Source organism: Xenopus laevis, chromosome 5L, assembly GCF_017654675.1.
Source record: "Xenopus laevis strain J_2021 chromosome 5L, Xenopus_laevis_v10.1, whole genome shotgun sequence".
NCBI classification, from domain to species: Eukaryota; Metazoa; Chordata; class Amphibia; order Anura; family Pipidae; genus Xenopus; species Xenopus laevis.
In genome coordinates, this window is record NC_054379.1 from 66102977 (window position 1) to 66126971 (window position 23995).

At 37.1% G+C, this 23995-nt stretch overlaps 1 protein-coding gene across 2 annotated transcripts; it reads right to left on the reverse strand.

The window, feature by feature from the left end:
• Nucleotides 1–3849: 3849 nt before the first annotated feature.
• On the reverse strand, nt 3850–22007 carry rsph3.L (radial spoke head 3 L homeolog). 2 transcript variants are annotated; one of them, XM_018261576.2, is made up of 11 exons: nt 21916–22007; nt 20478–20553; nt 18179–18370; nt 15899–15986; nt 14499–14640; nt 14050–14195; nt 12949–13152; nt 11355–11517; nt 9213–9299; nt 7563–7788; nt 3850–4393 (listed from the first exon to the last, which is right to left on the reverse strand). In XM_018261576.2, the coding sequence occupies exons 3-10, from the start codon at nt 18289–18291 to the stop codon at nt 7580–7582; spliced, it is 1152 nt and encodes a 383-aa protein (XP_018117065.1). In that variant the 5' UTR covers nt 18292–18370; nt 20478–20553; nt 21916–22007; the 3' UTR covers nt 3850–4393; nt 7563–7579. The 2 variants fall into 2 exon arrangements, with proteins under 2 accessions (XP_018117065.1, NP_001121286.1); NM_001127814.1 differs by lacking the exon at nt 20478–20553 and having other exon boundaries at nt 21916–21993.
• Nucleotides 22008–23995: the final 1988 nt, after the last annotated feature.

The following is a 23995-nucleotide window of genomic DNA, read 5'->3' on the forward strand; positions in this document are numbered from 1 at the left end:
TTAAAGGAATTACAATATAATGTACTGTTTCCCTGCACTGGTACAGTTGGTGTGTTTGTTTCAGAAAGACTACTGTAGTAAATATAAACAAGCTGCTCTGTAGCTATGGGAGCAACCATTCAAAGCTGATAAAAAAGAAAAGGAACAGAATGCACAGCAGATAATATATATTATCTATATATTACTCTGCAGTATAGAATGTGATTCTTCAGAACTTATCTGTGATCTACTGTGTATCCTGTGCTTAAATGGCTGCTCACATAGCTACAGAGCAGCTTGTTTATATAAATTATAGTTGTGTTTCTATAGCAAACACACTAGTTTTACCAGTGCAGGACAACACCACATTTTATTGTCATCTCTTTAAAACACTTCCATTTCTAGGTGTTACTGTTCCTTTAACGAGCTAACATTGGCTTTTTTGAAATTTAGGGTTTTTGTTGCCCCAATGTATATTTGTTTTTTGTACCAAATATTAAATGAGATCACATTATGGTCACTATCACCCAGGGGTTCAGCTACTTGCACATTTGCTATACATTCTGGGTCTTAAGCAGTAACTAGATCCAGTATGCCATTGTTTCTGGTTGACCCCTCAACAATCTGTGCCATAAAATTGTCATGCAACAAGTTTATAAACTTTTCCCATTAACTTTCCTGGTAGTACTGTTGCTCTAGTCCATATCTGGGTAATTATAATCCCACATTATGATCACTTTCCCCAAACTAGCAGCCTTTTCTATTTGCATCAGGAGCTTACCCTCCTCCTTTTTCACTTACATTATAGCATATCCCTATAATTAATTTACTGGACTCTTTACAATCTCTACCGATAAGGCTTCAGCTCCCTCATTTTCTAACATCATCTCCTCTTTTATATTAGCTTTTAAATTCTGCCTAACAAACAGACATGTCCTCCTCTTTTTCTCTATTGCCTCTGTCCCTCTAAAACAAATATAGCCAAATAATCAAAATTTTTAAAAAATATTTCCCTTTTCTCTGTAATAATACAATAGTACCTTGTACTTGATCCAGACTAAGATATAATTAATACTTCTTGGAAGCAAAACCAGCCTATTAGGTTTACTTAATGTTTACCTGATTTTCTAGTATACTTAAGGTATGAAGATCCAAATTATGTTAAGATCTGTTATCCAGACAACCCCAGGTCTAAGGTATTCTGAATAATAGGTTCCATACCTGTATAGAATATATTATAGAGCTGTTAACTATATGCACTGCTCAAAGTTAAAAATAAATTAAATGTGGGGGTACCGCTGCATGCATAAAACTGACAAAGCACTAAAAGAAATTGGCATTGACTTGCAAATTAGTGTGACTGATTAATCTCATAGAGTTAACGCCGTAGAGTTTATCCCAGCATGATGGATATACCTGTTACTGAACACTACTTGCATGTTCTGAACCTTGAACTGTAAGAAGAGAATTGCTAGTGGGTGATGTCACTAGGAATTAAGCCAATAGGAAGAAAGGTTAAATATAGAGCTGTATAAATACAACTGCTTTTTCTGCAAATGTGTCAGTGCAGAGTGTGTAAGCTGCAGGTGTATAGCTAGTGAGGTGTGTGTGTCTAGATATTCTCACAAAGGCACGGTCAAACCTCAACTATTTTATTGTTCTCATTACTAATCATGTAAGAATGACCCAAGAACAAATGACAAATGAAACCCTCCCAAAGAACTGTGATTTGTGTGCGTATTTGATAGTACTAATAAAGAGTGTTTCTTTACCTCAAGTAGTATGATATCACTTTGAAACTGATAATAGATTAAATTGTCTACTTAGAAAAAGCTAGATATGCATGTTATTTGTCTGGGAAACAAAGTAGTAGTTTTAGTGGTGCTATACAGATGAGATAAATAAGCTATACCTCCCTGGAAACCAAAGAGGTTATTTATAGAATCATAAAACACAGGTATATGAGGATCGTTGTTGTATGCTGACACTTTCCATAGCCCTGTTTTTTCAGAAATATTTCTAAATCTATGAACACAAATGCAACTATTTCACTAGAATCTAGTCTAGGTGCTGAGACAGCCAATGATTATTATAATGCTAAATGTTTTCCTCATTTGTTTATTTGGTCTTTTTGGCATATATTTGTCATATATTAAAAATAAATAGAATGAGCTTGCTGATGTTTATGCATTACTGAAGGGCAAGAATATATGTACTGTACCTCTTCTGTGTGCTTTAAAGGATACTGTCATTACATAATAATACAGATTTCATGTCTCTATCATTGCCTTCACAGTTTTTCCATTATAAAACTCTCTGTACATACACTGGAAATGGCCTTGCCTGTGTTGTACATTTAGGCTGATGGCACACACACAGAGATTAGTCAACCATGGTAAATCAAGAACAGATGCGGCCGCGATCCGACTGGATTTATAGTCCCATCCGATCGAGATCTGGCCGACTTTCGGCCAGATCTCTATCGGGGAAGCCCCTTTGGGGGCCCCATACACGGGCCAATAAGCTGCCGACTCGGTCTGTTAGCAGCTTTTATCGGCCCCTTTAAGCTGGACAACTTCCGATTAGGTCTGTGTGGTCAAACAAGACGATTATTGAGATTGATCCTTCTTGAGATACAGACTCAGGGTAGCTGCATCTGGATCAAAGGACTACATGTGTAAGTAGCCTTTTGCATTACCGAATGCTGTTGACTGAAAACAGGCATAGCTTGCGGTGAGCTGATTTATTATCTTTACTTAGTGGTCTACATTAAAGTATGTAGACTGTGTGGGCTATAATATTGTTAGATATAATATTGTGGGTTTATCAGAACCAACTGCACCGAAAATCCCTAACAGATATCCCATACCTCTTGAATTTAAACAGAAATTGAAGGGCAGAAATGTCTATCCCCACAGACGACCCCAAATGTCACCAGGAAATTTGCCAACAAACAAAGCCTTATATTACAAGCCAACCTCCTTTTCTGCTTGATAATTTGCAACAACCCCTAAGTTTAGCTTCTCAACAGCTGCTCAAAGCCCACTGAGCACGTGAGTGTCTCAGACACTTTCCAATATGTTGACCCCCTGTGACAAGTTTGAAGTCCCAGATCACTGCTGCTGTTGAGAAGCTGAAACTTTAGGCTGGTGCGATAAGTTCAGCATATAAAATATGGCATTTTTAGCCATATTCAGTTTTAGGGTGTAGTTCTCATTTAATGTGAACTCTAGTTCCCCTGCCATGGGTTTCCCCACATGGTATGGCTCTTATTAGCAGCCTATTGCCCATTGTATGGGGCCCTCCGACGGGCTTCCCTGATTGATATCTGGCCGAAAGACAGCCAGATGTCAATCGGGCAGGTTTAAAAATCCTGTCGGATTGATAATTGTGTCTGTTAGTTGATTGTGTACTCGATCCCACCACCCATTTTCTCTACTTTTTCTCCATCAGCCCGATATTGCCCGCATCAAGGTGGGCATATCGGGGAGAGAGCCACACATTTGGCGACCTCGCCAAACGAGTGATCTCCATATGTATGGCCAGCTTTAGATTAGGGCATCATAGGTTGTGATCCTTTTACACATGGCTGATTCCAGACCTCTGACATCTTTTTGATATTATGAGGCCATGTTTATGTTCAGTGCAACACTCCACATGCTCAGCAGAACAGCTGTATAGAAATGGAGGATAGAGTACATTGTAGTAAGTCGTCAAACTATTGGCAGGCCCTGTGGCTATGTCCACGTTTTTCATTAGCTCAATGTAGACTGAAGGGGCTTTTATGGGTAACGTAATAGAAATATGGATTACTTACCAGACATTTATTATTATACATTTTTATAGGTTTTAAAAAGATTTGCTAGACTATGTATTTAAAGATATTTATTGCAGAGCTATATAAAAAGCAGCACAGTCGCCAGCTTTCATATCGGCATCATAACACAGTATGACTGATAGGTTGTAGTTTAGTAATAGAAAGCATGTTAATACATAATTCTTCACTTTCAGTATATTGTATGGTTTCCCTATTAACTCTGATGACTGAGAATAAACATTTTTTTTGTTTTAAAAGAAGAAAATTAGAGTTCCACTCGGGACTTCTTATGTGATGTGAACCTTCCCAATAAAAACTTGGCTCTGTTCTGTAGGCTGCTACAAAAAAAAGCAAAACAAAAAGTACAGCATTTATAGCCTTAATTTTACTGGGCTCTATTTGTCTTTTGAATGCTTATAGAAAACAAAACAACTGAAGTATCAACAGTGAAAACAGTAAAGCAATATAAGAGGATTTCTGGAAGAATACAATGAGGTTGTTGTATTAGCCGTTGTCCTGTGGCCATGTCCATTTATTCATTCTTAATTATGGGTTTGGTCTTGTTTTTTTCAGTGTAGATCTTAACTTATGTTGTATCTGTGTGAGGAAAAAGTGCAATTACTAAAATATAATAAAATGACTCATATAAAATATTTTTAGTCATACAATAATATCAGATTATGTAAATTTACTAGCAATGTCAGATTAAACTTCTTTGATAAATCCTAACTTGCTATAAAATCTTACTTCTGCCTGCAAACTGAAAGGAATGTTTCTGTGCAGCTTAGCTAGATAATGTAATAAATTCACCCAGGAAAGTGTCGGTCACTTTCCAAACTTACAAATATTCTGTTGAGTGGTAAAGCAAACTTACATACAAATTCAAATATGAATGAATATTAGCAGCCTTTCACACATATTCATTGATGTTAAGGTTAAAATACATAAATACATTTGGCCATATCATATACCTACATCTTTATGAATTAAATGAAGCCATTTTTTAACAATGAAAATTGATGAAAGTATTGTGTGTGAATATTCTTAATAATATTCTTTATTTTATATTACAAATCCACAACTATTAGAATTGTAATGCAAGCTTGCCTGGGTGTTCCAGGTCAGTTTTTGAAATGGATGCAGCCTGTACTTTGGACACATTACCTCGTAGCGATTTCCAGGGGCCCTATAGATAGCAACTGATTGATTTTTCATTTTAATCCTCCATCCAATGGTGTGACTACAGAGGAAGCAGACCCCATGGCAGGGGGAGGAGGACAGATCTGCTCTGCTTTGTCTGTAGGGGGACCTGTGGGTGACCCATACATTTTTGTGCATCGCGACTCACTTCCTGTGATTTTAGTCTTTTACCTCATTTTTAATTTGAAGCCTCGGCTTGAAGTGCTCAATTTGATGAGGATGTCCATAGCTGATTAGAAATTGTCTGTGTAGTCACTCTGCTATAGGGTTCCATGTGTATCAAAAATATAAAATAGAATTATTCCTATTCCTTTTCTGATGTAATGTTTAATTCCATAACAGTCATGGAGGTCAGAGAAAAATGCTGCTTCCTCCTTCCTCTCCACTGACTGGAACTTGGATTACCATACTACATTATTCACTGCTTTTAGGGGGACAAATAGATTTTTGCATTTCCTGAAGGATTTATATTAGCCAGTTTAATAACTAATCAGCCATTTCAGAAGTCAGGTTTATGCTAAGATGGGACCTGGAAACTACTTGATTTTCTGCCTTCCAAGTATACAAATGGGATGGCAGGTCTTAAAGTGACACCGCCACCCATTCATTACTATTCAGTTGTTAATCCAGATGTGCTGTGCAATGCTGAGTAAACTAAACATTTTGCTAAATGCAATGATTCATGCTTTGCACTCCTAGGTCACTTTCTAAGTATGGGAACAGGGAATTTTCTTCCGGCAAGTTTATTTTTATAATGCAACACATTTTGTTATTATACCCTGGCCTTGCAGTATTTTCTTTGACTGCAGGGCCGGATTACCCATTGGGCACCCTAGGTGCCATAAATTCAAATACTTGTAAGACACATAGTTAATCACAGTTTAGACGGTATTTACAATTTAAAGGTGTAAAACTGAGTTTTGTTATAGTGATTATTATCTCTGCAAGCGGTTCTATAGCCAGATGAAAACAGAAAGGGGGCAGTGGATATGTCCATTCCAGTACAAAGGATGGGAAGAGAATATTATTGGACTGCATTTATCCAGTAGGGGAATAAGAAGGTCCATTCCACTGAGTCAAAGGCTTTTCCAGATCTAAAGCCACAACAACCTGATTATCTCTCCTCACAATTAAGTATATTTAAGTAGTCACACATGGTAAAATTCTTGAAATGGAAACTAAATGGTTGTTTTCTCTTGCATCTCACCAACATGCATATGATATTGAGGTACATACATTGAATCCAGACTACCTAATTGCAGTGTGTCATCCACTACTGTTTTCTTTTATGCCTCAGTTCATGGCAGTTACCTAAAGTTGTTTAAACTGCTAATATTCCCACCCACATACTACAAGAATGTGCAAGTTCAGAATTAAGACATTCAATAGCAATGACTGTAACAGGGGAAGCAAACATTAGAAGGCTCAAGTTAGTATTTAAGAGATAATCAGAAAGTAAATGTTTAATCCAGAAAGGAAATAAATTGCACCTAATGGCCTGTTAATAGCAGCAAAGTAAGGCAGTGTGTATCACAATCAAGTGAGTCAAACAGAACCCATTCCTTCTCACTAGACCTAGTAGGGCGGTGTCCTAAATTGTTTCTAATCTCAGTGAATGACGTGGGAAGGAATGAAATGTAAATAAATTACACTGACTGTCAATGTGCCCCTGAGGGCGTCTGTGAAAGTCAACTGAAGTGACATACCACTATTTGGTTAATGTTCTTCATCCACAAAGCTGTTGCCTAGTGCAACCTTTAAACATAACATTTGGACTCAATATGGATGCATTAAGGCTATTATTTACTGGGTGATGCAATTCCCAAGCTCTGTTTTTCTTTTCCACTGCTGCCAATAGACAGGCAGTGTTGGACTGTAGACCTTTGGGTCTACCATAAGACCTGATCCCCAGGGCCCTGGTGGGCCAGTTCAAAGCTATGAACAAGTGTATAGGATTGTAAGGAGTGCTAAAGGAAATGTTGTAAAATGATGCATTTATAGATGTAATCTGTCCATGTGTGAGATAGTGTGAGCTTTTGATCAACAATTCCTGGAGGATCAATAATTCAATTGGTTTAAAAATCTATTAAGAATACCTCAACTAAAAAAAAAAAAAAGAAAAAGCAAAATAGCCAACTCATTCTACAATTAAAAATATGGAAAGAAGAAATGTTTTGTTCACATACTGACTTATACCCTCACATTTTACTGTACACAATTTAAAGAGTCCAGGTAAAAAATACAGGTGCATACTGGGACAATACAACAAATGACTCCTCTGAAATGTGAGCCCACTACAAAATTTCTAGTCATACATTCATGCCTGGCCTCCTATCCCAAATTCTTCCTATATTTATATACCTATATATCTGGTCATTAAGCCATTTACTTTTACAATTGTTTTGCAATTGTTCTGCCTGTCACTGCCCTATGGGTGCAGATTTCAGTCCTGTCAATGCACACATATTGGGAAGAGTGGCGCAGTATCTGCCTCCTCAGGCAGAGAAGCACATGGTGTGCCATTAGCGTGTGCTTTAATTACTAGACTCTGCTCACAGCCCAATACCTTTTTCCCCAAACTGGCTATATATCCAATGGGATCTCATCTTTGGGTTCTGTTTCTGGGTCCTTCAGTTGCAGTTCTGGATGTGTGGCTTCCATGTCTGGGTTGTGAGGCTGCATTACTGATTCTTCTGATTTTACTTCTTGTCCTTGAGATTTGACTAAAGATTCTTGTGATGTCACTTTCTGAAAATCAGCTAATCGTTTTTTAACAACATCCCGAATTATCACTGTAAGCAAAAAGAAAAAATGCTTTAATTACCAGTTATGTCCTGGTCTAGGTGTATAGGTGCATACAGTTCATGAGCATTCATTGATTAGCCTTTTGCAATTATTTTGCACTTTTTCAGAAAAGCATATAATCTGATATTTATCAGCTATTTGAATTCCATTTCTTATAACATTAGTGAGGAAGCTGGGACCCTTCCTGTTAATGTGTGCCTAGACTTGTTGATTTTGGACTTCCACCCCCCATCTTTGGTTGGTTCCCCTATCTCTAGCTATGATTCCCTCCAAGGGTTCAGTTTGAGAACATGGGCCCTGCTACAAAATGTACTACTATGCCAAATTAAACCCCTATTGTTTATTTATTTATTTGGTTTAGCGGAATTGGAATTTCCTCAGCATTGATGGTTCCTACATGGGGAGGCCCATTTAACAATGTCCAAATTTATCTCAATATTTTCTGAAAAAATTTGACCAAATCCGCACGGGTTTTTTTCGCCATATTTATTAATACACATTTCTGCAAATTTGCGGGAAAAGAACAGAAAAAATCCTGAAAAATACAAACTACACTTTCAATCAGATTTTTTCCCAGAATACCCAGAAATCAAAACGTTATTGGGACTTCTCTCATTGACTTATCAGCATTGCAACCTCAACAGATCTGAGATGCTGGATTTTCAGATTCGGACTGTTTTCAGATTCAAAAAAAAAAAACCTCACAAAAAGATCAGATTTTATACTAATAAAAACACAAATTTTTCAGGATTTTGGCATTCGGAGTTTAGTAAATAAGCCCCCTGGAGTTTTTCCGGGTTCCTAACTTACAACGAAAGATGGAGAAGAAGTAAATCAGCTGGTGCACACTGTTGTGTGTGTTGACAAGTGACAAGCATTACCCTTATAACAGTTACCACAAATGTGCTTTTATCAAGCTGCTCCATCAGAGAAATTAATATATAGTCTTATAGCTGGGGCACAACAGAGTTAAAACTGAAAGTCTAGAACTGATTGTCAGCACTTTGTTTTTAACTAGTGAACCAGACATACTGTATAGCAGAAGCTGCATTCAGATCACTTATATGGGTGAGCACAAACATTTTTAACTAATCATTATTTTCTAATAGTTCACCAGAAATAACTCGTTATTTCTTTTGCTTTTTAATTTGATAGATTCGTTGAAATATTTCTAAACCTTAACCCTACTGAGCACAATTCCTGTCCTGTTAAAATTGATACATTTATCAGTAGCATCTGTGGAATGTTAGCAACTACTGTATCAACTAATGTAAAAATTAGGAAGCAACCGATAAACAACTTTAAAATGAAACAGCTCATTTTGAATCATAAAAAATATGCATTCATATTACTCTGGCATATAAAGAATCTTACACCACTGATTTGGGGAAAGGTGTCGACAGAAACTTACTATCAAGCATAGTTCGGCCAAGATCATTCTTCTTCATAATATTTTCCACCTCTTCCATTAACCAAGGCATGAATGCTGTTTCTACATCTAAAAATTAAAAAAAAAAACAGGAATATGTGATTAATTGAATTTTTTTTCTAATTTTGCACAGATAATGTATGTGAAACAAAACTAACACTTGGGGGCACATTTACTATTGGTCGAATATGGAGGGTTAATTAACCCTCGATATTCGAACCTCGAAGTAAAATCCTTCGACTTCGATATTCGAAGTCGAAGGATTTACCGCATTTCGTTCGATCGAGCGATCAAAGGAAAAATTGTTCGATCGAACGATTAAATCCTTCGAATAGAACGATTCGAAGGATTTTAATCCATCGATCGAACGATTTTCCTTCGATCAAAAAATGCAAGGAAAGCTTATGGGGACCTTCCCCATAGGCTAACATTGGTGCTCGGTAGGTTTTAGGTGGCGAAGTAGGTAGTCAAAGTTTTTTTTAAAGAGACAGTGCTTCGACTATCGAATGGTCGAATAGTCGAACGATTTTTAGTTTGAATCCTTTGATTCGAAGTTGAAGTCGTATTTTTTATTCTAATCCTTCCCTCGAGTTTAGTAAATGTGCCCCTAAAATTACATCTAGGTTGAGAAAACCCAACCTAAAATGCTTATGTGCCAGTCCTGCTCCTAGTTTTCTAGTGTATCTTTAATTTTTCTGTTTTACATAATAGACATAATCATAACTGACATAACATGCTGTTTTATTCCTCCCTCCATATTTTCCTCTCAGTTTTTACAATCTAAATGAAAATATAACACCAACATTGAACGACCCCAAACAAATATATCAGTGGGCTGTTCTAAGTGTGTTATTCCTTCTTATACTACACAGACAGACCACTGTGGGAAACAGTAGTTATCACAGGTTATTATAAGCTAGAGGTGACATTTCTATCCGCATAAGCGACCTGACAGAGAAAGGACTGTATGAAAAGCAATACCTAGATATGTTACAGATTATTATACAGAAGGTTTTCAGGTAAGCATAAAGTAATCAGCAAGTGACTTTGTCAGCTTCTGATATTGTTCCAAGTTAAACAGCCCTCACATTTTCAAGACACTTATTAATTCAACAAAATATATCAATCTAAACCAGTGACGTAAACTACATTATCCTGGTACTGTGTGACCTCCAAAATAAGGAGAAGTGTTGCACCTTACATATCAGAAATGCTGCATTCATGACATATTAAAGGACCAGTAACATTACAAATGCAAACATTTTATTTACATTTATAAGTTTTATCTATATGTCCAGAACCTGCAAATTGAATGTTTCTTTGTAGTATCAGTCATATTTTATATGAGAAATGTTTGTGCCATATACATGTGCAGAAATCTTTTAAGTAAAGTAATTTGATTAGAAATTAGACCAATTGTATTCTGTACACTATGGGGGATATTTATCAAGGGTCGAATTGCGAATTTAAAAAACATTGAAATGCGAATTCCAAAGGACCGACTGAAATGAAGTCGAAGTTTTTTTTGGTCGAATAGGTCTGTTTTTGACCAAATAGGTCCGTATTCAGCCAAATTCGAATCGAAGGAATAGCGCATTCGATCAAATTCGATTCAAAGTTTTTCCCAATAAAAACTTTGATTTTTCAGAGTCCACCAATTGGATAGGTTCTAGGAGGTCCCCCATAGGCTAAAACAGCAATTCGGCAGGTTTTAGATGGCGAATGGTTGAAGTCAAATTTTTAAAGAGACAGTACATGATAAATTTGGATATTTAAAATTCGTATCGAATTTGGACTATTCCCTAGACGAAGTACACAAAAAATAGCTCGAAATTCAAATTTTTTTTCATTCATAAATTCACCTCAACCTTTGATAAATCTGCCCCTACAACTCTACTAAAACTTTAATACAAACTATATTGAATCTTCTAAAGCATTTAGACCTGTTCTGGTTGCAGGGTTACAAACTCTCTAAATGTGTTGGTATAGACTACTTCAGGCAGTCTGTAAAATGAATACTTGAATAGACTGAGCATTTCCATCTTCCTCCAATCTATTTAGATACTCTAGCTGTAACTTTAGCTAAATCAAACGTTATTTAAAAAAAACAACCAAAAAACCAACCTCTTTCCACAGGGTCATAGAAATATCCATTGTCTCTTAGACTGCTAAACACAGAAGGAACCAAATCAGCAAGATACTGCTGTGCAAAAGCCCGTGCTGCCACCTTCTCTGCAGTCTCCTTTTCCTTAAGTAGGATCTCACGGTGCTGTTTCTTGCGTCGTTCCTGAAACAGTGATCAGTATTTTCTTTAATTATATCCTAGAATTAATTAATTTATCTATTATATCATTTAGCATTTAGATACTGTTTGAATTTACTTTAATATAGCCCATTGTTTTCATTCTATTGTTTTTGTATTTATAGGAACAATCTGTAGGCCTATATGTTCATTTGAAAATGTCTGTTTAGCTCATCCCTCTTTAAAATCAATATCCATTATCTTGGAGTTAATAATCTAAGGCTTTCCCATTACTGGTGAGTTTGTATGCCCACAATCTTCAGCTATGGGGAACTATACAATAGTTTGGTAACAAGTGGAGAGTCAAAATTTAACCTGACCCTTTATATCCATTAATCTAACCTGTTATACCCATTACATAGTCCCATCATAATATATTTAGCTGTTGCCCAGCCAAACAAGCTACAATCTTTGATAAAAAAAACCAAAACAAAACATATAGATAGATGCTGGCAATATTCCCCCCCTCTCTTTATCTACATTTTATTGTATGTCAGTCACCCTCTCCAAGGAACTGTTCTGGCAGATACAACAGATAGTTTCAAAAGTGAGTTTAGTGCCTTTTATAGAAAGTAAAAGATACAGGGTTAATTATTTTAACTCACAGTAAAAAGTTGATCTAGGGATTAAGTCAGGACAGAGTCGGACTGGGATGCCAGGGGCCCACCGGAAAACCTTAGGCTGAGAGCCCACTTTCCAAACTATTATACTTCTTCTCCTCACTCAACCTCTTTATTCTCCTAGTCTTATTTTCTCTACATACTATACTCTATTCTTCCATTATTAAACCTCTTTATTCCCTTAAAGAAATAAGGAATGGTTAGAAGCAAGAGGCCCACTGACTCCTGGGCCCACCGGGAGTTGTCCTGGTATCCAGGTGGGCCAGTCCGACACTGAGTCAGGAAGGATTCTATCTCCCTCTGAGGCAAACCGGAGAAGCTTCTTTTTTTACCTTCCTGTTTAGGCAGGTCTCATTCTGCCATAAAGTTTGAACATGATATATGTGTGTCTTTTTTTCAACCTCAGCGACTATTCTACTTATCATATTTTAAGCTACAGTAATGCCTTATTAGTGTAAAGCTACATAAGTTAAAGTATTTCTACAAATTTTCCTCAGACATGTATCATAGTACTACCACCAATAATTGCCTATAAGAAGCAATACCTAGGACACATAGGAAATTGGCATGATTATCATTCAGAGCCATGCACAATGAACACCCAAATTCTAATAGACTATTGTTGGCACAATTTTGATGCATTCCATCTCTGCAGTTTGTTTCTGAAAAAAAACCAATCACGGGGTGAAAACACTGTGTGTGACATTATGGTTTGTACTAAAACATACTGAATGTGTTAGATAAAACCTTCATTCTGTAACAAACTAATTATCATAACTACAATAAAATATCACACTTTTTCCTCCCTGTGCCTTCTCTCCTGCTCTTCTAGACGCTGTGCTTCGGCAAGTTCTGCATTGCGCAGCTCTTCAAAAGCATGCTGTTGTGCCCTTAATTGGGCAAGTTCCTCCTCTTCCATCACTTCAAGGAGTGCTTGCTCAATTGTCTTGCCAACCAAAACTTCCAACATGGGTTTCACTTCCAGGTCAAAATCAAACAGCTGCAAAACAGCATAAAGTAGTATTTTAATATGTATGAATTATCAGGCAATCAACAAGGTTAGACCACCACCATCAGAAACGTATTTAGCCTATTAGTGAAAAGAATCTGTGAAAAAAATAACATAAAAGACAGTGTAAGAAAAATACAATACACTAAAAATACAAATTAGAGTTGCCTTTAGTACTCAACACACATATTGCCACAATGGGAGTTTGATGTTCATGAAAAACTTTTTTGGCTTCACAAATGCTAATAAGATATACTACAGTGTACTGAAAAACTTGAGACCACCCTAGCTGTCCTTAAACATAAAGTTAAAGGTCATATACTTAGTCTTTAGGGTAGTCCATGAAAAACATTCCACCCGATGGACCACTTCCCTGGCATCACAGTAATGGTGAAACTGGTCTGGAGTTGGTCCCTGACTAGAGGATACCCCATGTTAGTGCATAAAATGGAAAATAAAACTCAGAAGCAAAACTTCCCAGCATCAAACTAACAGTTTGACAGGGCTTACTCATTCTCAGTGTGCCGCTTGTGGATTAATATAATTAAACCATTAAAATATGACTGTGAATTTGTTTTAGTAGGTTAGTGTCACTGTATTAAAAGGGATTATTAAGACCTATCACAAATAGTATGTTGGGACCCAACTCTCAGGTTAAATCAGAAAATAAGTGCGCTTCTATAGAACAAAACATGGCACTTGGTAATATACCTTCATTAGATTTCCATATTTTTCCAAAATTGAACAACTTGTTCTCTTCACATCAAAGATATTACAAAATCTTTTGCTTCCTGTCTACTGAGCAGTGACAGACAGAGTAAGCATTTGTCTTTGCAGAGCATCTTACACAAAAAAGATATGGACAGAGGATTTCTATTGATACATTACCTCTCCCTCCAGAATCTGTGTTGCTACATCTGCACCTGTTTTTGCTGGGATAAAGAGAGGTGTGGGAGGCCTGTCCAGAAAAGCATCAGTCTGGCATTCCATGTCTTTCTCCTCAACACGGTCACTAAGTTCTTCTAGATACATCTCTAAAGGATACAGAATACAAATGATACATATCTGCTGAAGACATTTTTGGAACAAATTCACAGAAGGGGAAGGATAATTTACTTAAGTAGTTTTTTTTAAAGATCTGTTCTTATAGTTATCATTTAATAATAGTAGGTACTTTTTGTGAGTAAATCACATTTCTTTATCTTTGTATTTACGTGTATAGTATGAAGCTGCATACTTAATGCCTTAGATTAGACATGGTTCATGGGTAGCAATAAAACATTGGACTAATTGGAAAGGTTCTGAGCCAAATATACAAAAGAAATTTGCAACTGTACCTGTCTGCACATCAATATGTTTTCTTCCCTCTACTGCTTCTGGTGTTCTGGGCCTTAAAAGTTCCTTGGCTCGTTTCTTTGCCAGAGCTCTCCTTTGGGCTTCCTGCTGCCTTTGGATCTCAATTGGGTCTGGTTGAGCAGACTAAAGAAAACATGTAAACCAGCCTCTTACAGATGTGTACCATATACATTGTTAGGAACATACAAAAACAACCAACTTTTGCTAGAATCACTGAAAAGGGAAAAATCTGAAACAAAAAGGGCCAATGTAAACACAGCATCTTATATAAAAAAAAAAAATCTTCCTTTGATTTCAATTTTAGTCCCATGAACCATTGTTTAATATATCCTTTTGTTGGAACATCTGGTGACAAGCACACATTTCTCAAGTGATAGCCCTCAGTTTTCAAGTTACTCCACTGCAGGAGCAAGAAGTCAGAGCAGCCTGGACTGTGGTTCTGACTGGCTCAGAAGCAAACCTATCATTGACACATGACTCAAAATAGAAACAAAACAGACTCCAAAAATAGACTCCAGAACCAAAGTTAAAAGATCCGGAGCATTAACTACGCAGTCACATGATTCATTGAAGCAAACAGGCCATGTTACGTATAAATATTCTTGAGTCAATCAACACTTGCTAACAAATCTATCTAGATGAAAGGTGAGACAAAGCTATAGACAATAGACAATATTTACAATATATCTTTCTCCTAGATACATCATTCTGTTGTGTTGGTTGTAACTACAATGACATAATTTTAACTACAGTATTATCCTTTCACTAGGCCTGTAACATGTATACATCTTTAATAAGAAACAAGTAACAGATGGGCTTATATGATGGAGTCAGAAAAGTGCTTTGAATAAAATTATAATAAAAATGTAAATAGAATATTACTGGATCATTATTGAAAGAATTTAGGGTCATGGAATTTGAGAGCAGCAAGCAATATACATGTCTATCAAGTTCAACTTAAACTTTTTTTTCTAAATGAAACCAACTACTATTTTGATTGAGAGTTAGGCAAAATACTCATCTGCAGTCTCTCCAAGGAGAAAATTCCTTCTTAACTTGGAAATTGGACCAGTCCCTTGATGAAATTCAAGTAGATAAAAGTCCAGTATACAATAGTAGGCAGCAGAGTTGTACGTTAAGTACCAGGTAGTAATTTACATAAACTATATTATCCTAGATACCTATGTACAGTACGTATTTTAGGTATTAGGTCAGGCCAAGACAGCACAAGTCTTCCAAAGAAGTTGGAAAGCTTGGCATTCGTGTTATTGCCTCCTCTGGCCTCAGGATTTTATTGTTAATATTTCTTAGTTTGCATGCACTAAAGTGTAACCACAGGTACAAATATACAGCTTAGTGTCCCTCTGTTTTTATCACTTACCAACGGTAAAATATGTTGTGCATAGGTATTGCCTCGAACCACCCGTCTGTCATACATAATGTTTCCATAAGTGAATGTTTCTTCAGTCCTGGGAAATTAAAAATATATTGTTAATCACTATTAAATCTATTTAAAAAACATTTGATTTCCTAAGCAATATAAAGAAAATATAATATAAGAGAAAATACCAGGCTACGGATATCAATACTTCCATAGTTAGTTACATAGTTAAGTTGGGTTGAAGAAAGACCAAAGTCCATCAAGTTCAATCCCTCCAAATAAATCCCAGCGCACATACCTACACACCCCCACTGAAACGATATACTGTATACTGAGAGCAGAGCATCTAATACAATGGCAGCAATTTACTAGAGTTCATTAAAGGAGAACTAAACCTGATCCAATTTTCCTAGAAGTTAACATTTACAGAAAGCATTTATTTGGACAAATCCCATTTCCTGTAGACAGAACAAATTTTGCATGATAATTAGAACCATAATTTAGTAAACCAACTTCTGTAGGATCAGTATAAAATTGAGAATATTCTGATGCCTTATTGAACATGTGACCTACAAGCTCCATCTGCTGGTGGTATATTTGTAGCAAATAACTGCTAGCTAATGTGCATTTAGATTAAAGGAATAGAAACATGTTCTTCGCACTGAAAGGGAACCCGTTTGTTAAGCATTATAATGCTGCTGTAAATTTGCTTTGCCTTATTCTACTCATGCATACCCAGGGAATAATTTGCTAGTTTAGTTAGCTTATTTATTAACAAGCAATCTCCCAAGTGGGCAGGAGGTTTCCAGATTCCTAGGAAACTCATACAGAAACACAGCAATGCATTCCTAGAAATGCAAAGCAAACCAAATGGCTTGTACATGATTACAAATATTAAAAATTAAAACCCTTTTTTACTGTAGAACAAGTAATTAATTAAAGTGATAGTGACACATTCCAATATTAACAGGAACATGTCACTAGCATTTCCCAGCTCACCCTTACTAACCTGCATTGGTCTCCATGCAGCTTAAAGTTGAGCAGCTTCCTGGTTTACATTGAACATTTGCCCCGACCACAAGCACACAGCACAGTGACTCATGAAGCTGTTCATCTTCAAGTTGTGCTAGAGCCCGACCTGAGTTAGCAAGGGGTCTATAGTTTATGTAGGCACAGTGGCACAGTTCTTTTAAAATCTATCCCATTTTTAAAAATTGAGTGGTTTCCACAAACCTTGGTGCCCTGGGGGGGGGGCGGGTGAATTACTCTGGAGGCCTATTAGAATTGCCTATGAGGTGCCACTGGAAATCAAGAGAGGATGGTGAACTTGGGGTTACCATCACACACAGGGGCACATTTGCTAAGGGTCGAATATCGAGGGTTAATAAACCCTCGAATTCGACCCTCGAAGTAAAATCCTCCGAATTTGAAGGATTTTGCGCAAATACTACGATCGATTGATCAAAGTAAAAATGGTTCGATCGAACAATGAAATCCTTCGAATCGAACGATTCGAAGGATTTTAATCGATCGATCGAAGAATTTTTCTTTGATCAAAAAAACCTTAGAAAACTGATGGGGAAGGTCCCCATAGGCTAACATTGTACCTCGGTAGGTTTAAACTGCCGAAGTATGTAGTCTAAGTTTTTTTTAAAGAGACAGTACTTCGACTATCGAATGGTCGAATAGTCGAACGATTTTTAGTTCGAATTGTTCGAATCAAAGTCGTAGTCGAAGGTCGTAGTAGCCTATTCGATGGTAGAAGTACCCAAAATCTTACTTCGAATCCTTCACTTGAGCTTAGTAAATGTGCCCCACAGTGTCGGACTGGCCCACCGGGATACCAGGAAAAGTCCCGGTGGGCCCAGGTGTCAGTGGGCCCTCATGCTGCTAAACATTTGGCCTATTTCATGGCCATTCCCTATTTCTCTGAGAACAAAGAGGCCGAATAGATGTAAAAATAGAGTATAGTATAGTATAGAGACTAGGAGAATAGAGGTTGAGTGAGGAGAGTAAAAAAATAGCACTAAGTGTTGGCCCCTGGTCTAAGATTAATTGGTGGGCCCCTGGTCAAAGGTTTTTGGGTGGACTCCTGGGGTCCCAGTCTGACACTGATCACACAGCTTTAAAAAAGGACACTTACTGAATACACATGCTGCAAGGTGGATACTTGGATCAAGGATTTTTGTGCAGCCATGTGTATTCAATAAGCATACCTAGGGATACCTAAAGATAATAAAGATAATAAAGTTTTTGTTCATTTAACAAAATAATACTCACACAGTTGGCTGAACTCCTCTGTATTTCCTGCGATTTTGTACAACTCTTGGATGGCTGGAAAATGTATATGTTCCACTCCCCATCTGTTTCTGACTGGGTAAAACTGAAGTCATGGCTGCTGTCTTGCCTTCCTGGTTCCCAAGATGGTGATTAGGGTTATTTCTAAATGATTTCTTCGTTCAAATGACAAAACTGTTTAAAACACAATATATTTTATCACATATGAAATGTCAATTAATCACTGAATAAAATTTGGGCAAAGTGGAATGGTAACAAAATTAAAAAGAACATAGCCAAAAAATGCTTCTAACTCCTGTTAGTCAATTACATATGCAACAGTGAGAATCACCCATATCAAAACTAGATCAGTCATCTTGCTAATATGTTACAAATAACATAATTGTGACTTGCCAAAAATCACATATGCAGAGGGTGGAAATGTGCTGTTAAGGTGTTTGTACACTGAAGATGAAAATAATAACCGCAGCAGCACTCCGATCATTGATTTAGATATTTATTCGTGCCACTAACACTGATCGGAGTGCTGCTGCAGTTTTTATTTTCATATGGATTCAACCTGTGCAGAGAGGAGTACAGCGTGCACATGACGCTTCAAACAGCGGATTAGTGTGAGTGTGGCATTTTACTTTTTACAATTTAGACTGAAGATGTATACTTTTGCCTTCAGTGATGATCACACAAATGAAATAATATCCTGCATTAAGTAGGCTGCTCGTCCTGTTTATTTACAGTAACATTAGCAAGTTGCATGGCTGCACTTCATTTAAATTACATGCAATCATTGCAGCCCTTTTAGATGGATTTTCTAGAAGTGTCCCCTAATTTTCCCACATTATCTCGTAACCTTCAGCTATGGAAAAGCTTTATGAAGTATCATTACTTTATTGATCCAAACCTTTGGGGGAAAGGGGGGGGGTTACAAACGTGGTGTTAACATGGATTTAGTGTTAATTTGGAGTAAAATGTTCATTTTTACCAGAAAATCATTTAACACCAAATTTTTTGCTGTTTCTTTAAGACACCCAGTGTCTTTTTTTTGTAAATCTAGAGGTAAAGTCATTTATCAGTCTCTCTTTTTGTATTTGATGTTATTAACAAGCAAAATTGAGTCTCTCCAAATGATTTATACAAACTTAACTTGGCGTAAATTGTACTTCAGATTGTCTGGTGACATTCGGTACCGAAATTAATTAAAGTGGTATTCTGGAATTAGGATTAAATGCCAACATTTCTGCTGATTCACAGCAAATGTTCTGTGCTGCTGTTACTGAGCTTAGGGACTGATTCAAAATATACAGTACACATAGAATATAAATGTCACAATATTAGGCTGATTAGTAATCAATACAGATAATTACTACATGGCAGCACAGAAACCAGTGCAACTAAAATGACAATTTAATAATCAGCCTTGTAGCATTATCTTATGTTACAGACAGACCTCATTTTCTGTTTGATAATTTACAACAACCCCTAAGATCATCTTCTCAACAGCTGCTCAGAGCCCACTGAGCATGTGAATGTCGCAGACACTTTCCAAAATGGTGACTCCCTGTGGCAAGTTTGAAGTTCTGGATCATTGCTGCTATTGAGATGCTGAAACTTTAGGCTGGTGCAATAAGTACAGTATATAAAATATGGGATTTTTAACCATATTCATTTTTAGGGTTTAGTTCTCATTTAAAAGGTGTGACATTTCTTCCTTTACTTAACGTGGAACTTAAGTCTATTTAAAAACCCTTTCTGACCCCTCAGCCTCCCTGCCCCCTTCAGAACTGCATCAATCTGATCTCCTGGCACTATATAGCCAAACAGGACCATGTGCACAGCAAGCCTTGATTTTGGAGGGGGACATTCAGTACTAAGGAGCCAAAGGTGTGATATTGTGTATGTAAATGTGGTGGCTGATGACTCTTTTGTGCAGCTCTGCCTTTGGAGATCAGGTACATGGTGTATTTAGGAATGTATTGATGCTGTTCAGAAAGAAACACAAATGGTTAAAAAGTGCCCTTTAGGCTACTGTCACAATATTAAATTTTCTCCACCAGCAAAGCAAGTGTAAGTATGCCCCTTTGCTCCAAATGTATGTGCACTGATGGATTTTGACCAGAAAATGCTTATCTGTATTTTCTGTCCGGAATCCACTTTGTGCAGACACTGACAGGTGGATTCAAGTCTTGCCAGCATACAAACATATGAAGTTTAAGGCTGCAGAATCAGAGTTTTAAACACAGGTGTTTTACCCAAATGTTATTGTCCTTAGACCAAACATACTTACTTGCATCCTTGCCCATGATTCAATATTAGTGTTATCAGATTCCTAAAAATCACAGGACACATACCAAAACAACATGCTGCAAGCAGAATCAAGAAGAATCTCAGCATTTTAAGGGTTATCACACAAAATATCCCCCAAAAAACAGAAAATTGTGCTATAAATATGCCCAACCGAAAGGAGAGCAAACAAAATGAAGAGATGTATGTGAAGAGAGTTAGCTAATAGTGCTTAGGGAATGTGTTATAATTGATATGGTAATAATTTGCATTTAAGAAAAGATTATTGTATTTGACAGAGAAAACAAAACTACCTATGTAACAAAAAATGTTGTCAAATATATCCCATGTCCACATCTAGAAGCAATGGTATGCAGTTTACCTCTTACTTTATGTAGTTAACATTGATGTTGGCTGAATCTAATATATACTAACGTCTGCAGCGTCTTTTCATAGTTAGCCCTGTTCTATTTTCATGTTTACCACCACAGGCCATTTCAATAAATTACAGCAGAATGTCAGGGGGTATAATGATGCAGTAAACTGGACTGCAGGGCGATGACATTGTGCCTTCCATGGGTAAAGTCACATAGGATTGAGTAATACCCTGCAGCAGACGATACAATGCCGTTTAGGTGGTCATTAATTAGAGCCAGGTAGACCTATAATGACCTGGCGTGCTGCGTGCAACCCTATTAAAGCCATTGGTGGGAAACAACAGAATGCATATGCACAACCAAAGAACGTTAACTAATAGACAAAATGCAAATAAAAAGGAAACATGAACAGATGTATATTCTGGATTAATATAGATGCATAGTCTACTAAATGCCTGAATGAAGACCACAAGTGGAAATTTACATAAAATCGACAGTCACAATGCCTGCAACAGATTAATACAGTTACAGGAGTGCCCATTATGCATAGGGGGGGGGGGAAATATAGCATGGATTCTATGACCATCAGAGTGTCTTTACAGTGCATGTCACATAAAGAACAACTAATTATTCATATCTAATAGCATATAGTTACTAATAAAATTTAAAAAAAAATAAAAAATCCTACAGTACAGATACACATATTAGTTAATACTGAACTTGTTAGATGCAAATACATTATATGCATACTCTAAGTCTATTCTTAGAGGCAGGAACTTATAATGTTGTTACAGTTCCGCAACAGCATACAGTCTGTCATTATAAAGTATATTTATACTGTAGTTACTTATGAGACAGAAGCACATAAATGTATCATTCTGGTAAAATGCATAGATTCACACATACAGCTGATACAGGATTATTACTGTGTGATTTAAACACAGTCACACGTTTACATTTCATTTTAAAGGTCTGTTCGCACCAAATGATATCTAGATATCACCTAGTCCCACCTCAAACAATACTGAGTTCCCCACCCTCAGTTGCAAAGCCCCTTGTTCTTACATGCAGCTTCAGCTTTGTTTCTCCTTTGCTGGAAGTTTAAATGTTACAGAATGAATCCTGTTTCCTAGCACAACAAACTGTGCCTTGTATTGTACAGTTGCTAGGTTACATAGCACTTCCCTAACAACCAGTCCTTTGCATTTTTTTCTGACCTAGCTTTATTAGTGCTCTGCACTGATGAGCAGCCATGTAGAATTGTTTGTTTTAGCCTGTGCAGGACAATTCAATTGCAAGTAATGCAATACTTAGGAATTTTGTACGAGTTGGCCAAATATTGTGTTTGGGGATTATGATATGTAACATTCTGATATCTATAATTCATATTTATTTTGCCTGAAATATACTGATAGGGAAGTGTCATGCATTTTAATGTTTACAGATTATTATAAATATTAAGATCAATATAATCATTGTATTGTCTTAAATTTTACAGGTGCACTATTGATGCACTATATACTGCCCTACATGTATTGTGCAACACTCATCAGTCTACTGTCATAAACTGTCAGGGTATTATGAGAGTCACATTTTGATAATATAAAGTATAATTTAGAAATATACGTATTTAATATTTCTGAATAAGTATCACATATTTGTGTAGTGCTCATTTAAATTACCATGTGTGCTATATAACTTGTTATCAAATAAAAAAGACATTTGTTGTCAGATGATTTTCTTGCATGAATACATTTTTGGCAAAAACACTTGTAAATCCTGCCCTGGGGCAATCCTGGCCCCTCTGCCGCCTGAGGCAGGAGCAGTTGCCGCCCCCGCTTCCCCAGAAATTCGCTCTAAGGGCTCTTACACATGAGCGTTCTGACCTGCGCTCCCCTGCGTTCCGTTTTTTGGCGTTCAGCCGCAGGGGAGCGCAGGAATAGACGCAAGTCATTATTTGAAATGGGGCTGTACTCACTCAGGCGCGTGTAAGCGCCGAACGCAGGTTCAGACGCAACATGCTGCATTTTTCCTGCGTTCTGCGCCTACATGCGCCTGAGTGAGTACAGCCCCATTTCAAATAATGACTTGCGTCTATTCCTGCGCTCCCCTGCGGCTGAACGCCAAAAAACGGAACGCAGGGCAGCGCAGGTCAGAACGCTCATGTGTAAGAGCCCTTAAAGTACTCCTGGTACCTAGTGGGGCGCTGCCGCCTGAGGCGACAGCCTCAACTCGCCTCATTGGTGAAGCACCCCTGATCCTGCCCCGACATGCAACTTATTTTTAGTATAGCTGGCACTTTTCCTTTAAAAAAACTAGACACATTCTAGTTAGCAATTTATATAGCTGTATGTTGCAGATGGCTGAGAAAGGAATGCAACCACCCAGTTTGCATTTAAATGAAATGCTAATTATCCATTTAGCATGTAGAATTGAATGTCTAGATTTTAGATTGGAGTAGGAGGCAGCTCTGTTTTAGTGTAGTTCATTCACATTTGTTTCTATTTATTGGTAGTTTTGTTAAGGAAATTGCTCTGATGTTTACACCTACAATTTAATTCACACTAAATACAAATAAATAAATTTAGTGCAGCTCAGTAGGTGAGATTTGAGGGGTGAAATGATAATATATACAAAAAGAGCACACGATCCACACTAAGGGGCAAATTCATCAAGGGTCGAATATCGAGGGTTAATCAACCCTCGATATTCGACTGGGTAATGAAAATCCATCGACATCGAATATCGAAGTCGAAGGATTTTGCGCAAATACTTTGAACGAACGATAGACAAAAAAGATAGATCAGGCAGTAGCAGGCCATTTTGTGGATATGGGTCATGGAGTGAAACAACTGAAATGCCAGATGGTGGATAATGCCCCTTATTACCAGCGGGGAGGGGACAGAGCAAAGAGGCTCCTAAAAAAAAAGGCCCTCTGGATCCACTGCCTGGAAACCCTAACCCCCAAATGGTCTTAATAAGGAGTATGACTTACAAACAATTTTCCAATAATTCTGGATTTTAATATAACAAATAAAAAAAAAAACAAATACAAAAAGTATTGTAGAAGTGATACCTATATTGGCTAACAATAAAAAAAATACATTGCAAGCTTTCGGAGCACCAAGGCCCCTTCGTCAGGCAA

Bases quoted from the DNA above. Each gene is read 5' to 3' on its own strand.
- rsph3.L (XM_018261576.2), bottom strand. From the start codon at position 18,291: ATGACTTCAGTTTTACCCAGTCAGAAACAGATGGGGAGTGGAACATAT. The intron at 14,641-15,898 runs GTAAGTGATAAA...TGTTTTCTTTAG, and splicing joins CACAACATATTTTACCGTTG to TCTGCTCAACCAGACCCAAT. The intron at 14,196-14,498 runs GTACAGTTGCAA...TGTATCCTTTAG, and splicing joins ACATATTGATGTGCAGACAG to AGATGTATCTAGAAGAACTT.